The 13,543-nt window shown below is 43.8% G+C and overlaps 1 protein-coding gene across 2 annotated transcripts in view; it reads left to right on the top strand.

Moving 5' to 3' along the window:
• The window catches only part of LOC310648259 (cullin-2-like), a 261,274-nt gene extending 255,276 nt beyond the window's left edge, over positions 1-5,998 (top strand). For both annotated transcript variants that reach the window (XM_083376009.1, XM_083376010.1), the window contains 3 exons: positions 1,475-1,576; positions 4,755-4,871; positions 5,401-5,998. In XM_083376009.1, coding sequence (XP_083232135.1) covers positions 1,475-1,576; positions 4,755-4,871; positions 5,401-5,532 — 351 coding nt within the window. In that variant the 3' untranslated portion in view covers positions 5,533-5,998. The remainder of the gene's footprint in view (positions 1-1,474; positions 1,577-4,754; positions 4,872-5,400) is intronic.
• The last annotated feature ends 7,545 nt before the right edge of the window (positions 5,999-13,543 follow it).

Genomic DNA, 13,543 nt, shown 5'->3' with positions numbered 1-13,543 from the left:
TGAAGTGTTAATACCAGTTTATAATGCCTTGGTAAGACCACACTTGGAATATTGCATCCAGTTTCGGTTGCCACAATGTAAAAAAAGATGTTGAGACTCTAGAAAGAGTACAAAGAATAGCTGATAGCGGTGTTCCAATATCTCAGGGGCTGCCACAAAGAAGAGGGAGTTAAGCTATTCTCCAAAGCATCTGAAGGCAGGACAAGAAGCAATAGATGGAAACTAATCAAGGAGAGAAGCAACCTAGAACTATGGATAAATTTTCTGACAGAACATTTAATCAGTGGAACAGCTGGAGGTTTTTAAGAAGAAATTGGACAACCATTTGAAATGATATAGGGTTTCCTCCCTGAAAGGGGGGGGGTTGGACTAGAAGACCTGCAAGGTCCCTTCAAACTTGTTGTTATCTCAGCTAGTTGTGGCTTACTCTACAAATTATTTGCCCATAATGAGGAGGTTGAAACCACCTCACACATGTATACTATATTATAAATTTTGCAGAGACATTTACAGAGACATTTATTTGTTAGGGGTACAATCTGCTTTGTATCCCTTAATGATAAATTCCCTGGGAGGCCAGATAAATTTTACATGAACCTTCTCATTTAGATTTAAAGACATTCATTAAGTATGCAGTAGCTAAATTTTATATTGTTATGATGAAAGCAAGATATAATTGGACAAAGCGATAATTACTTTTGTTTTAAAATACTACTTGATTTGATACAACTTAACTATTAATTGTAGGGAATATATAGTTTTTATTATTTTATATCAGTGTTTTAACTAACGCCTGGGTAAGAACTGTATTAATACAGTAATAGAGGAGTGAATGTTATATTCTGTGATTTATTTTGCTAGCTGTTAGTATATTACTGTATTTATTTGCTTCACTCTGTTTTTGTTTCTTTTGTTCTTTTAAATTTTACTGGTCATTGACTGAATAAATATTATGGATTGATTGATGCTGTACAAATTATGGTGCAAATGCAGTCATAGAGCCAATGGTAGTATTGAACTGTGCCTTTTTTCATTATAATTTAAACCTAGCCTTAAATTATTTTTTATCCAATAGACTGAAATCTTAATTATAAAATATTCTGTTCTTTATTCTGTTGCCACAAGATATTTATTTTCCAAAAAATATTACATTTACTATATGTTAATCCTATTAAGATGAGTGTTTCTGTGTTCCTTTTATTGAAAGAATTATATTGAGTTTAGTTTGAACAAATGTATACTACCTTCGCTATCTTGGGCATCCAAACTTCTCTATAGAGAATTGAAGTAGTTCAAACTTGCCAAACTGAATAAGTAGCAATATGTTTATATTTCAGCAGTGGAGATGTAATCCATATGCAAGGACAGATTTTCGAAGCAAGATGTTCTTCCTTAAAGCAACAAGTTGTTGATAAGTTTGACATCATTTACATGTGTGTGAAAGGAGAAAAAACCCACTTTCTTTTTCTTGCAGGAGAATGTAGAAACAGAGTCCACTTTTTCATTAAATATGAATTTCAGCAGTAAACGAACAAAATTTAAAATCACTACTTCAATGCAAAAAGATACCCCACAGGCAAGTATTATTAATGTCATTAACAAGACATAGCTGTATTGAGGGGTATAACACCAAATAACATCTCTTTTGAGTCAAGCTCGCCTCCTGGACATTTCTGTGCAGTTTTCTTGGCATTCTTCCAAAATATTTTATGGCCTTCCTACGCTAGTCTTTATAGTCCTTCCTTGTCCCAGTACTAACCAGTTCTGACATTTATTAGCAGCTGAGCCCAGACAAGAGACCCCAAATCCACAATCTCAGAAAATTAGAATATTGTGAAAAGGTGCAATATTCTAGGCTCAAAGTGTCCCAATCTAATCAGCTAATTAAGCCATAACACCTGCAAAGGGTTCCTGAGCCTTTAAATGGTCTCTCAGTCTGTGTCAGGACCCACCCCAATCCACATCTTAGGAAAATAAAGAACTCTTGGAGCCAGGGCTTGTCCAACAGGAGGTTTTACTAGGATGTGATCGGTTGTGGAAATACAAGACAGGATCTGGCATTGTGTTACAACTTATGCTTTATAAAGAGTTCCCGGTTCAACCCACTCCCCTCAAAACCCATTTGGTCAGACCCACATCAATTAAACTTCGGTGTCAACCCTTTCATGGGAAAGAGGGAACTTCCCGTGTCTTTATGATTATTGCCTCCTTCCTTTTCAGATTCAAATGGAGATACGAACCAGATCCCCCCTCCCTTCCCCTTCTTTGTTGTCCTAAGATCAAAAGGGTTTTCCCTGGTCTTTGAATGCAGTCTCTGGCCAGGCTGAATAAACACCTTCTCCTCTCCCCCTCGGAGAAATGGCAGAATCCAGGGAAGGCACAATATTTTAAACATACATTTATGAATGTGATATAAATGGATTCTGACAGTCTGGTTCAGTAGGAATCACAATCATGGGGAAGACTGCTGACCTGACAGTTGTGCAGAAAACCATCATTGACACCCTCCATAAGGAGGGAAAGCCTCAAAAGGTAATTGCAAAAGAAGTTGGATGTTCCCAAAGTGCTGTATCAAAGCACATTAATAGAAAGTTATGTGGAAGGAAAAAGTGGAAGAAAAAGGTGCACAAGCAGCAGGGATGACCGCAGCCTGGAGAGGATTGTCAGGAAAATGTCATTCAAAAGTGTTGGGGACTTTCACAAGGAGTGGACTGAGGCTGGAGTCAGTGCATCAAGAGCCAACACACACAGACGGATCCTGGACATGGGCTTCAAATGTTGTATTCCTCTTGTCAAGCCGCTCCTGAACAACAAACAACGTCAGAAGCGTCTTACCTAGGCTAAAGAAAAATAGACCTGGTCTGTTGCTCAGTGGTCCAAAGTCCTTTTTTCTGATGAGAGCAACTTTTGCATCTCATTTGGAAATCAAGGACCCACAGTCTGGAGGAAAAATGGAGAGGCACACACTGCAAGATGCTTGAAGTCCAGTGTGAAGTTTCCACAGTCTGTGTTGATTTGGGGAGCCATGTCATCTGCTGGTGTTGGTCCACTGTGCTTCATGAAGTCCAGGGTCAACGCAGCCGTCTACCAAGAGATTTTGGAGCATTTCATGCTTCCTTCCGCAGACGAGCTTTATGGGGATGCTGACTTCATTTTCCAGCAGGACTTGGCACCTGCCCACACTGCCAAAAGCACCAAAACCTGGTTCAATGACTGTGGGATTACTGTGCTTGATTGGCCAGCAAACTCGCCTGACCTGAACCCCATAGAGAATCTATGGGGCATTGCCAAGAGAAAGATGAGAGACATGAGACCGAACAATGCAGAAGACCTTAAGGCCGCTATTGAAGCATCCTGGTCTTCCATAAAACTTCAGCAGTGCCACAGGCTGATAGCTTCCATGCCAGGCCTCATTGAGGCAGTAATTGCTGCAAAAGGGGCCCAAACCAACTACTGAGTACATATGCATGCTTATACTTTTCAGAGGTCCGATATTGTTCTATGTACACTCCTTGTTTTATTGATTGCATGTAATAGTCTAATTTTCTGAGATTGTGGATTTGGGGTTTTCATGAGCTGTACGCCATAATCATCACAGTTATGACAAATCACGGCTTGAGCTATCTTGCGTTGCATGTAATGAGTCTATCTCATATATTAGTTTCCCCTTTTAAGTTGCATTACTGAAATAAATGAACTTTTGCACGATATTCTAATTTTTCGAGTTTCACCTGTATAAGGAATGGTTGATGGAATTGGGAATGTCTAGTCTAATGAAGAGAAGGGCAAGGGGGACATAATAGCAGTGTTCCAATATCTCAGGAGTTGCCACAAAGAAGAGGGAGTCAAGCTATTCTCCAAAGCCCCTAAAGGCAGGACAAGAAGCAAGGGATGGAAACTAATCAAAGAGAGAAGCAACCTAGAACTAAGGAGAAATTTCCTGATAGATAGAACAATTAATCAGTGCAACAAACTGCCTCCAGAAGTTGTGAATGCTCCAACACTGGAAGTTTTTAAGAAGAGACTGGACAACCATTTGTCTGAAATGGTATAGGGTTTCCTGCCTGAGCAGGGGGTTGGACTAGATGACCTCCAAGGTCCCTTCCAAAACTACTACTACTACTACTTCATCTGTATTGCATTTATTTTCTTTACAGGTAGTCCTCGACTTACAACAGTTCATTTAGTGACCGTTCAAAGTTACAAAGGCACTGAAAAAAGTGACTTATGACCATTTTTCACAGTTACGACTTTTGCAGCATCCCCATGGTCAGATAATCAAAATTTAGATGTTTGGCAACTGGTTCATATTTATGACTGTTGCTATGTCCCAGGCTCTTGTAATCACCTTTTGCGATCTTTTGACAAGCCAGATTCACTTAACAACCAGGTTTGCTAACTTAACAACTGTGGCAAGAAAGGTCGTAAAATGGGGCAAAACTCACTTAACAAATGTCTCACTTAACAACAGAAATTTTGGGCTCAATTGTCGTAAGTTGAGGAATAATAGGTAAGAAATTTATTCAAAATCTACATACTGTAATGTTGCCTAGATTTGGGCAACATGGAAAGCCATGGTCCTTCGTTCATGTTTCCTTTAGTTTCTAAGAGTGCCAGAGGATTATCTTCTTCCATACAGTTTACTAAGAAAAGAATAGCTCTCATCTGGCTCATGAAAGAATATGCCATTTGAATGGGCATCTGCACATGATCATAGCTACTAACCCACTGAATTACATTGTCTTGTATTACAGGAAATGGAGCAAACAAGAAGTGCTGTAGATGAAGATAGGAAAATGTACCTTCAAGCTGCCATTGTCCGCATCATGAAAGCACGAAAGTTGTTGCGACACAATGCTCTCATTCAGGAGGTAAGATTATTTACTTCTTGTCATGTAGACATTTAGGGGATTTTGTTAAATGGGATGGTTGGCTGTACCAATTGAAATAAGATGGTTCTCCTGTGACAGTTGAAATAAAGTGTGCCATGTTAAATGCTTAAACCATGGTTTTAGAATACAGGTAGTCCTTGAGTGATGACCGTAATGGAGCCTGGAATTTCCATCATAAGTCATGATGGCAATTCTGAGCCTGTTCATGGAGACACATGGCATATTAGGATGCAAGTGTGAATCTTGTGATAGCATTTTTCATTTTCACAAAACTGCTCTTCCAAAAGTTGTGATCCTAAACATTGCTGCCTCTGCATGGATTATGAACATTCCTCCAAACTCTTCACTTGCTCCAAAAATACACAAACTGTCTTGCAATTTTGAGAAAATGAATTTGTGTTTTTCTTAAAAAAGATACTGTTGGCTTGGTTTTGAAGGGTTTTTTTCCAGCTCTTTTAAGAAGTCAGCATTTATATCAGCTTTTATCTTTCTTCTCTCCTTTGCACAGGTAATTAGCCAATCAAGAGCTAGGTTTAACCCAAGTATCAGCATGATTAAGAAGTGTATTGAAGTTCTGATAGACAAACAATACATTGAACGGAGCCAGGCCTCAGCAGATGAGTACAGCTATGTTGCATGAGTTTAATATTCTGCAGATACAGCTGTAAGGAGATCATTTCTGTCTCTGCTTGGTGTGTTCTGTGGGGGGGAAAGCAGAACTATGGTGCCTCCATAACTGGTCACTTGGCAACCCCTGTTTTTTCTGCTGTTTACATCATCACCAGTGACATGTCATGAGCGTCAGTGAAGAAAAAAGCCTATAGGTATCCTGAGTTGATGTCATTATGACATTTCTTAAAACTTTGCTAAAAGAGAATGAGTGAAGACTTGCTGAAATGTGGAAATTTTGGTTGGATATCATTCTTCCCCTTCCACCTCTCCATCTTCCCACGTTGGCAGTTGATTTTTTTTACAGTAATGTATCTTAAAAGACAAAACAGACTAAATATTGTAATATAGTAGATGACATAATAATTGTATCTACACTGAAATGTAAAAACAATGGACAAAATACTGCTGCTTATCAAATAAATAAAAATGGAATATGTTGTGCAACCTGTTTTAATTTATAAACTGAACAGCTGTTTTCACTGCTAAGCATCCTTGTAGCTCATTCCTGTGCATTTTACTGTTTGATCAGGAAGATTTATCCCATAGGGATGTCCTTCCTCTGTAAAGTTTTTCTGTTTAGAAGTCAGCTTGGAAAAGCGATAATTCTGATTGGATGGATACTCTTATGCTTATCTATGAAAGAATGGATTGTGTGGATGTTACCTCACTGTGATCGGTTTTCCCTTAGAAGGCAAAAATAAACTTTAAAAGCAGCCCATTGTACCTTATGCTCCTTTCCACGTAGGGTGTCTGGGTGCCAACATAGGAAGAGAAGAACTAAAGGCTACTTTACAGTGTCTGTTTTCATTTATATGATTGCATTTTTGACAACTCAAATTGTGAAGAAAAACTGCAGTATTATGAACCAGGCTATCTAAACTCAAAGTAGGAGATGAATGAGCTTAATGAGTTTACACTAAAATTTCAAGTACTTGAATTTTTAATGAATAGTCACTAAAGATATGCTTGATTTTGTGGCATTTAAATAATGTTGAATAATGTCCTGGTCCATAAGAATTAGAAGAGTCCTTGCCCGTTCCAAAACCCAACCTTCACTTCTCTTCCTTTACTTGGCTCCTTTAGACAAAGTCTCTGTATAATAGTTCAGTCAATGAATACCCTCTAATTTTTATGCCTTCCCCAGTTGTGAAGAATGAATAAATTCAAATTCTATTCCCCATGGATCAGAAGGGACTGCAGTCCTGGGGACTGCTGCAGAGAGTGTGTACCAAGTGTGGAAGGCCAGTGGTGACACAGCAAAGAGCCAGGCTGAAATTGGAACTGTCACCCCCAGGAGGGCAACAAGCCAATGGGAGTTGGAGGCAATAACCAGCCCAAAGCCCAGAGAGTCAATGGGCCTCAGCAGAGAAGTAGGTGGTCCAGATCAGAGACTGGTGGGACACTGAAAGGCCCAGAGGCAGGAAACGGGTTTGGAGTCCTCTGCTAAGGTGGATCAGGGCCAGTGGCGGCAGAACAACCACGAGCTGGCAGCCGGGGTTGGAACTCAGGCTGAGGCTGCAAACTCTGAAATTCCAACAAATACGGAGCCCAGAAGCTGGCAAAAACCAGACCCCCTGAAGAGAACATTGTTGGCAACAGGCCCCCTGCAGGACTGACAGGAAGAAGTTTATGGGAGATTTGGGGAGTACAGGAGTCCAAGGACCCTGAGGTGACAGTGGGTTGTCCCCTAGGGTGAGAGCATACCCATATAGTATACCTGTGATCTCCAGTGCTAGTCCAGTGCCTTATTTGCTAGAACACTATTTATCTTGGAGGTTTCATAATCCAGTTGGATTTCTGTATCCCTGCATGTAAGATGGGGTCTTATTGATAGATCTGTGGGTAAGGAGTGCACTTTCATATCTTTGATCACATGACACTGGGATGCTGCTACTATCATAAATACAAGCCAGTTGCCAAGAGCCCAGATCATGATTATGTGACCATGGGGGATGCTGTGCTGGTTGTAACAAGGACCCATTATAAGTAACTTTTTCCAGTGTTGTCATAACTTCAAATGGTTGACAAACAAATGGTTGTAAGTCAAGGACTACCGCTACTTGTAACAAACTATATAATGTAATGTTTAACTGTATTCAAGCCTTATAATACAGTGAGGGGGAAAATATTTGATCTCCTGCTGATTTTGTACGTTTGCCCACTGACAAAGAAATGATCCGTCTATAATTTTAATGGTAGGTTTATTTTAACAGTGAGAAACACAATACCAACAAAAAATCCAGAAAAATGCATTTCAAAAAAGTTATAAATTGATTTGCATTTTAATGAGTGAAATAAGTATTGGATCCCCTATCAATCAGCAAGATTTCGGGCTCCCAGGTGATCTTTTATACAGGTAACAAGCTGAGATTAGGAGCAACTGTCTTAAAGGGAGTGCTCCTAATCTCAGCTTGTTACCTGTATAAAAGACACCTGTCCATAGAAGCAATAAATCAAACTCCAAACTCTCCACCATGACCAAGACCAAAGAGCTGTCCAAGGATGTCAGGGACAAGATTGTAGACGTACACAAGGCTGGAATGGGCTACAAGACTATCGCCAAGCAGCTTGGTGAGAAGGTGACAACAGTTGGTGCAATTATTTGCAAATGGAAGAAACAAAATAACTGTCAATCTCCCTTGGCCTGGGGCTCCATGCAAGATCTCACCTCGGATCCGCAATTCTTTTTGTTGGGTATAATTACAGAAGCTACTGTTGTGGACACTAAGTTGATGTTGAATTTAATTACAGCAGCAAGACTTCTAATAGGTCAGTATTGGAAGAAGGAGGAATTGCCGACTATAGAGGAATGGACTTTAAAGGTTTCTGACCTGGCAGAAATGGCAAAGATCTCGGCTTATTTGAAAGATCACTCGCAAGAACGCTATATTATGGAGTGGAAAAAATGGATTGAATATATCCAGAAGAAGTATGGGACTAAAAAGTTTCACTTAGCATTTGAATGAATCTTCCTTTCTTTTTTTTCTTTTTCTTTCTTTTTATATGTAATATTAATATCGTTTGTAGTTATCTTATATGAGTTAGAGGGCGATAGATTTAAGAGTTTATTGTTGTTAGCATATGGATGTTTATGATTGTTTTCTGTTTTTATACCTTGTACTTAGCTCTGGGAAGTCGGGGGGGGGAGAGGGGGGAAGGGTAGGGAGGGATAGGTAGGGGAGGGGGAGGGGGGGATTGTTAAAGATAAAATGTATTTTAAAACTTTTCAATTAAAAAAAAAAGATCTCACCTCGGAGTTTCAATGATCATGAGAACAGTGAGGAATCAGCCCAGAACTACACAGGAGGATCTTGTCAATGATCTCAAGGCAGCTGTGACCATAGTCACCAAGGAAACAATTGGTAACACACTACGCCGTGAAGGACTGAAATCCTGCAGTGCCCACAAGGTCCCCCTGCTCAAGAAAGCACATGTACAGGATCATCTGAAGTTTGCCAATAAACATCTGAATGATTCAGAGGAGAACTAGGTGAAAGTGTTGTGGTCAGATGAGACCAAAATCGAACTCTTTGGTATCAACTCAACTCGCCGTGTTTGGAGGAGGAGAAATGCTGCCTGTGACCCCAAGAACACCATCCCCACTGTCAAACATGGAGGTGGAAACATTATGCTTTGGGGGTGTTTTTCTGTTAAGGAGACAGGACAACTTCACCACATCAAAGGGATGATAGACGGGGCCATGTATTGTCAAATCTTGGGCGAGAACCTCCTTCCCTTAGCCAGGGCATTGAAAATGGGTCATGGATGGGTATTCCAGCATGGCAATGACCCAAAACACACGGCCAAGGCAACAAAGGAGTGGCTCAAGAAGAAGCACATTAAGGTCCTGGAGTGGTCTAGTCAGTCTCCAGACCTTAATCCCATAGAAAATCTGTGGAGGGAGCTGAAGGTTCGAGCCGCCAAACATCAACCTCGAAACCTTAATGACTTGGAGGGGATCTGCAAAGAGGAGTGGGACAAAAATCCCTCCTGAGATGTGTGCAAACCTGGTGGCCAACTACAAGAAACATCTGACCTCTGTGATTGCCAACAAAGGTTTTGCCACCAAGTACTAAGTCATGTTTTGTGAAGGGGTCAACTACTTATTTCACTCATTAAAATGCAAATCAATTTATAACTTTTTTGAAATGTGTTTTTCTAGATATTTTTGTTCTTATTCTGTCTCTCACTGTTAAAATAAACCTACCATTAAAATTATAGACTGATCATTTCTTTGTCAGTGAGCAAACGTACAAAATCAGCAGGGGATCAAATATTTTTTCCCTCACTGTATCCAACCTATTCTTTGCTTCACTAAATTTTCCAAGAATACAGAATACAGTCAGAATACAGGAAAGAGTCAAAACAAGAAAGCAGTGCACTGATTCTTAAATAGTCTTTTTTTTAAATATATTTTTTTATTTTATTTTCTTATTCTTTACATACATATGTTAATTTTCCAAACAACGTGTGAGCTGAGTTCATAATCCATTAATACATATACAAATTTCACTTTTTGGTTTTCTTTTCCAACCATTTATAAAATAAGTTCCAGCTTTCATAATATTCTGATTCTTCTTTATCTTTTAATCTCATAGTTAATCTGTCCATTTCTGCACATTCCAGTATCTTCTTTATTAGTTCTTCTGATGGTACTCGTTCATTTTTCCAGCATTGTGCATAACTTATTCTTGCTGCAGTTATAATATGTATTGCCTTCCCCGGTTGTATGTTCCAGGCTGCTCCCCAGTTCTGACCGTCGTGAGAGGGCGGGAATCGATCTGTTCCGGGGTTACCCAGCTCTAGTGGCAGTGGAGCTGGGTTTGCACTCTGGACATTCTCCTTCTATTTTGAGATCCTCCCGTTTCGATCTGGGTCTGCCTTTTTGCTGGATTTGTCTAACAACTACCATGCGTCTTACTTACACGAGCACGGTTTTGTTCGCCCTCAGGGGGGCCCCCCATCCTGGGTGTGACCCGCCTCACTCTTCACGCTTCCTCTTGATGAAGGGCCCGATTGCTGGGACCCTGAGAGATGGTTGGGCAGGGGCAGGGGCCTCCGGTATAAATTTAATAAGAGGCCCCTGATTACTTTTTTAATCAAATTTTTTGTGGGGTTAGGGAGGGGGGAGGGTCGTGGTTGGTTGAAAATGGGGGGTAATCCACCAACCGTTGTTCAGGCCAGGCCTGGGACAGATCGCGGGGGGGAGGAGCCGGGGTCTGCTGCCTCAGGAGCTCGGGAGTGGGTCGTGGGACTTATTCCCACGACGTTAGGGAATGGCAGCAGGTGTATGAAGAGAGGGCCGTATCGATATTGGGGAGGGCATCCCCGCTATCTACAAGCGGTGAGGCGCTCCGACCCTCTGCCTTCACCCCAAGGCCACGGGAGCGAGGATGTGCAGCCACCTGAGCTCCGGCTGGTGTACCTGAACGCCAGGTCCGTCGTTAATAAGGCTCCTCTCGTCCGGGATCTGGTCGAGGGTGAGCATGCGGACCTGGCTTGCATCACGGTGACCTGGTTGGGCCCAGAGTGTGGTATCCCCCTGGTTGATCTTTGCCCACCAGGCTTCTGGGTGCTACACCGGCCTCGGACTCAGGGTAGGGGTGGGGGAGTGGCTGTGGTTATGAGGGAGACCTTATGTCCGCAGGAGGCCACCGTTCTCCAGATAGTCGGGTGTGAATCTCTCTTACTGAGGTATGGTCCTAGGGTGCAGTTGGGCTTGCTGCTGGTGTACCTTTCGCCTAGTCGCGCAGCAGCAGCCCTGCCTGAGCTTCTCGATATCCTCTCGGTGCTGGTGATTGAGTTCCCCAAACTCATGGTTTTCGGTGACTTCAATCTACCATCCCTGGGAGGATCATCTGAGTTAGCTTGGGAGTTCATGGCTTCCATGACGGCCATGGACCTGACGCAAGTAATTCATGGACCGACTCATGTGGGAGGCCACACCCTGGATTTGGTTTTTCTATCTGGACGGTGGTTAGATGATCTTGGTGGGGGCTCCCCAATTGTTATGCCCCTGTCATGGACTGATCATCATCTCCTGCGGCTGGTCTTCCGTTTTGCCACTCCCCACCGTGGGTGTGTTGAGCCAACTAGATGGTTCCGCCCCAGGCGCTTAATGGACCCCGAGAGGTTCCAGGCAGCGCTGGGGTCCCCACCTGCCTCCTTTGCTCACAGCTCGGCGGATGCCTTAGTGGAAGCCTGGGAAAGGGCAGCCACGGAGGCACTTGACCGAGTTGTACCCTTGCGGCCCTTGACCCGGTGCAGATCCCAGCGGGCTCCATGGTTTTCCGCGGAGCTCCAGGAGATGAAGCGTCGGAGACGGGGCCTAGAGAGCCGTTGGAGGTCCAGCCGCTCCGAATCCGACCGATTGCGACTAAGAACCTGTATTAGGTCTTATCTCGCAGCGATAAGGGTGGCGAGGTCTAACCACTTTGCTGTTGTGATTCAGGGTCAGCCTGTGGGTCCGGCAGCCGGGTCGGATGACTCGGATGACTCAGACGAGGGGGAGGAGGAGGGTGTTGAAGACGAACTTGCTGATGATGGCTTGGAGGCTTCGCAGAGCCCCCAGCCAGGCCCCTCTTACTTGGTGGAGACTCAGCTGCGCGAGCCCGACAGTGCAGATGATGATGACCCACAGCTGGCCCTGTTCAAGGACGCCCGACACAGGAGGCAGTCCAGCAGGAGCAAGCAGAGAAAGGCTGTGGGACTCCTCGGAAGGAGGCACAGGGAGGCCACGCCCTGAACTCTAATAAAGGGAGTGTTTGGGGATGGGCTGGTTGCTGAAAGCAACCGCTCCGTTTGAGGATCAAAGTTCCGGTATCTTGTTTCATGTTCTGTTGTTTGTTTGTGTATTAAACTTGGCAGACGTTTTCCAGCCTCAGACGCTTCCCACCCTCTGCCGTTTGTACAGGGGTTGCCTTTCTGCAAGGCCGGTAGCAGGCTGGTACAGAAGAGTTTGCTTTCAGCCTCCCACCCCTTACTACTATTATGGAGCAGCTACGTGCCGAGAATGCTCAGCTCACCCAGCAACTCACTTTGCTGGCAGCTCAGGTGGCTCAACTGCAAGCACAGGTTCTTGCTGCACCCCCACCCAGGAGAAAATGCCAAGTTGCAATGCCGGACAAATTTACAGGTATTCCTGAACTGTTTCCTGCTTTCCTGGGACAATGCCAGCTCTTTATCAGCGTGAGAGCAGCTGATTTCCCCACTGACCGGGATAAGGTGGGGTTTGTGTTAAGCCTTCTTTCGGGTGATGCAGCTCGTTGGGGCACGCCTCTGCTGGCTCAACCTAGCCCATTGTTGGACAACTTTGTGGGGTTTTGTGACCATATGCGTCTAATGTACGAGGACCCAATTAAGACGCAGACTGCCACCCGACGCCTGAAAGCTCTGAGGCAGGGTCAACGCCCCTTACAGGGCTATATCAGCGATTTCCGGCTGCTTAGCCAGGATTCCGCCTGGAATGAGGCTGCGCTCGTGGATGCCTTCCAGGATGGATTGTCGGAGGAGATGTTGGATGAGCTGGCCCGTGTGGACATTCCCTCAGACCTGAATGGGCTGATCCATCTTTGCCTGCGGATCGATGCCCGGTTGCAGCAGCGAAAGAGTCGCCGTGCCACCCCACAGACCCCTGCCGCCCCTGTTGTGCGTGAGCCCCCAGTCCAAAGGGAGGAGCCAATGGAGCTGGGTGCCGCCAGGTCTCGTCTATCGGTGACGGAAATGAACAGATGACGATCGGGGGGGTTGTGTTTTTACTGTGGGGACCCTGGACATTTGGCTGCTTCTTGCCCAAAGAAGCGTCAGCGGGCATCAGTGACCAAGCCTGCCCCGAGAAAGTCCCCTACTTTGCTGTCGGGAAACGCCCCGAGCCCGATCTAGACGGTGTGATAGATCGGGCGTCCCACAACAACATCGAGCAACGCCGTTCCGATGGTGCCTGTGAACCTCCATGGCATTTGATTTTGGAGGCACGTCTG

This window comes from Vipera ursinii (genome assembly GCF_947247035.1).
Source record: "Vipera ursinii genome assembly, chromosome: W".
NCBI classification, from domain to species: Eukaryota; Metazoa; Chordata; class Lepidosauria; order Squamata; family Viperidae; genus Vipera; species Vipera ursinii.
This window is presented reverse-complemented; position numbering and strand designations above follow the sequence as displayed.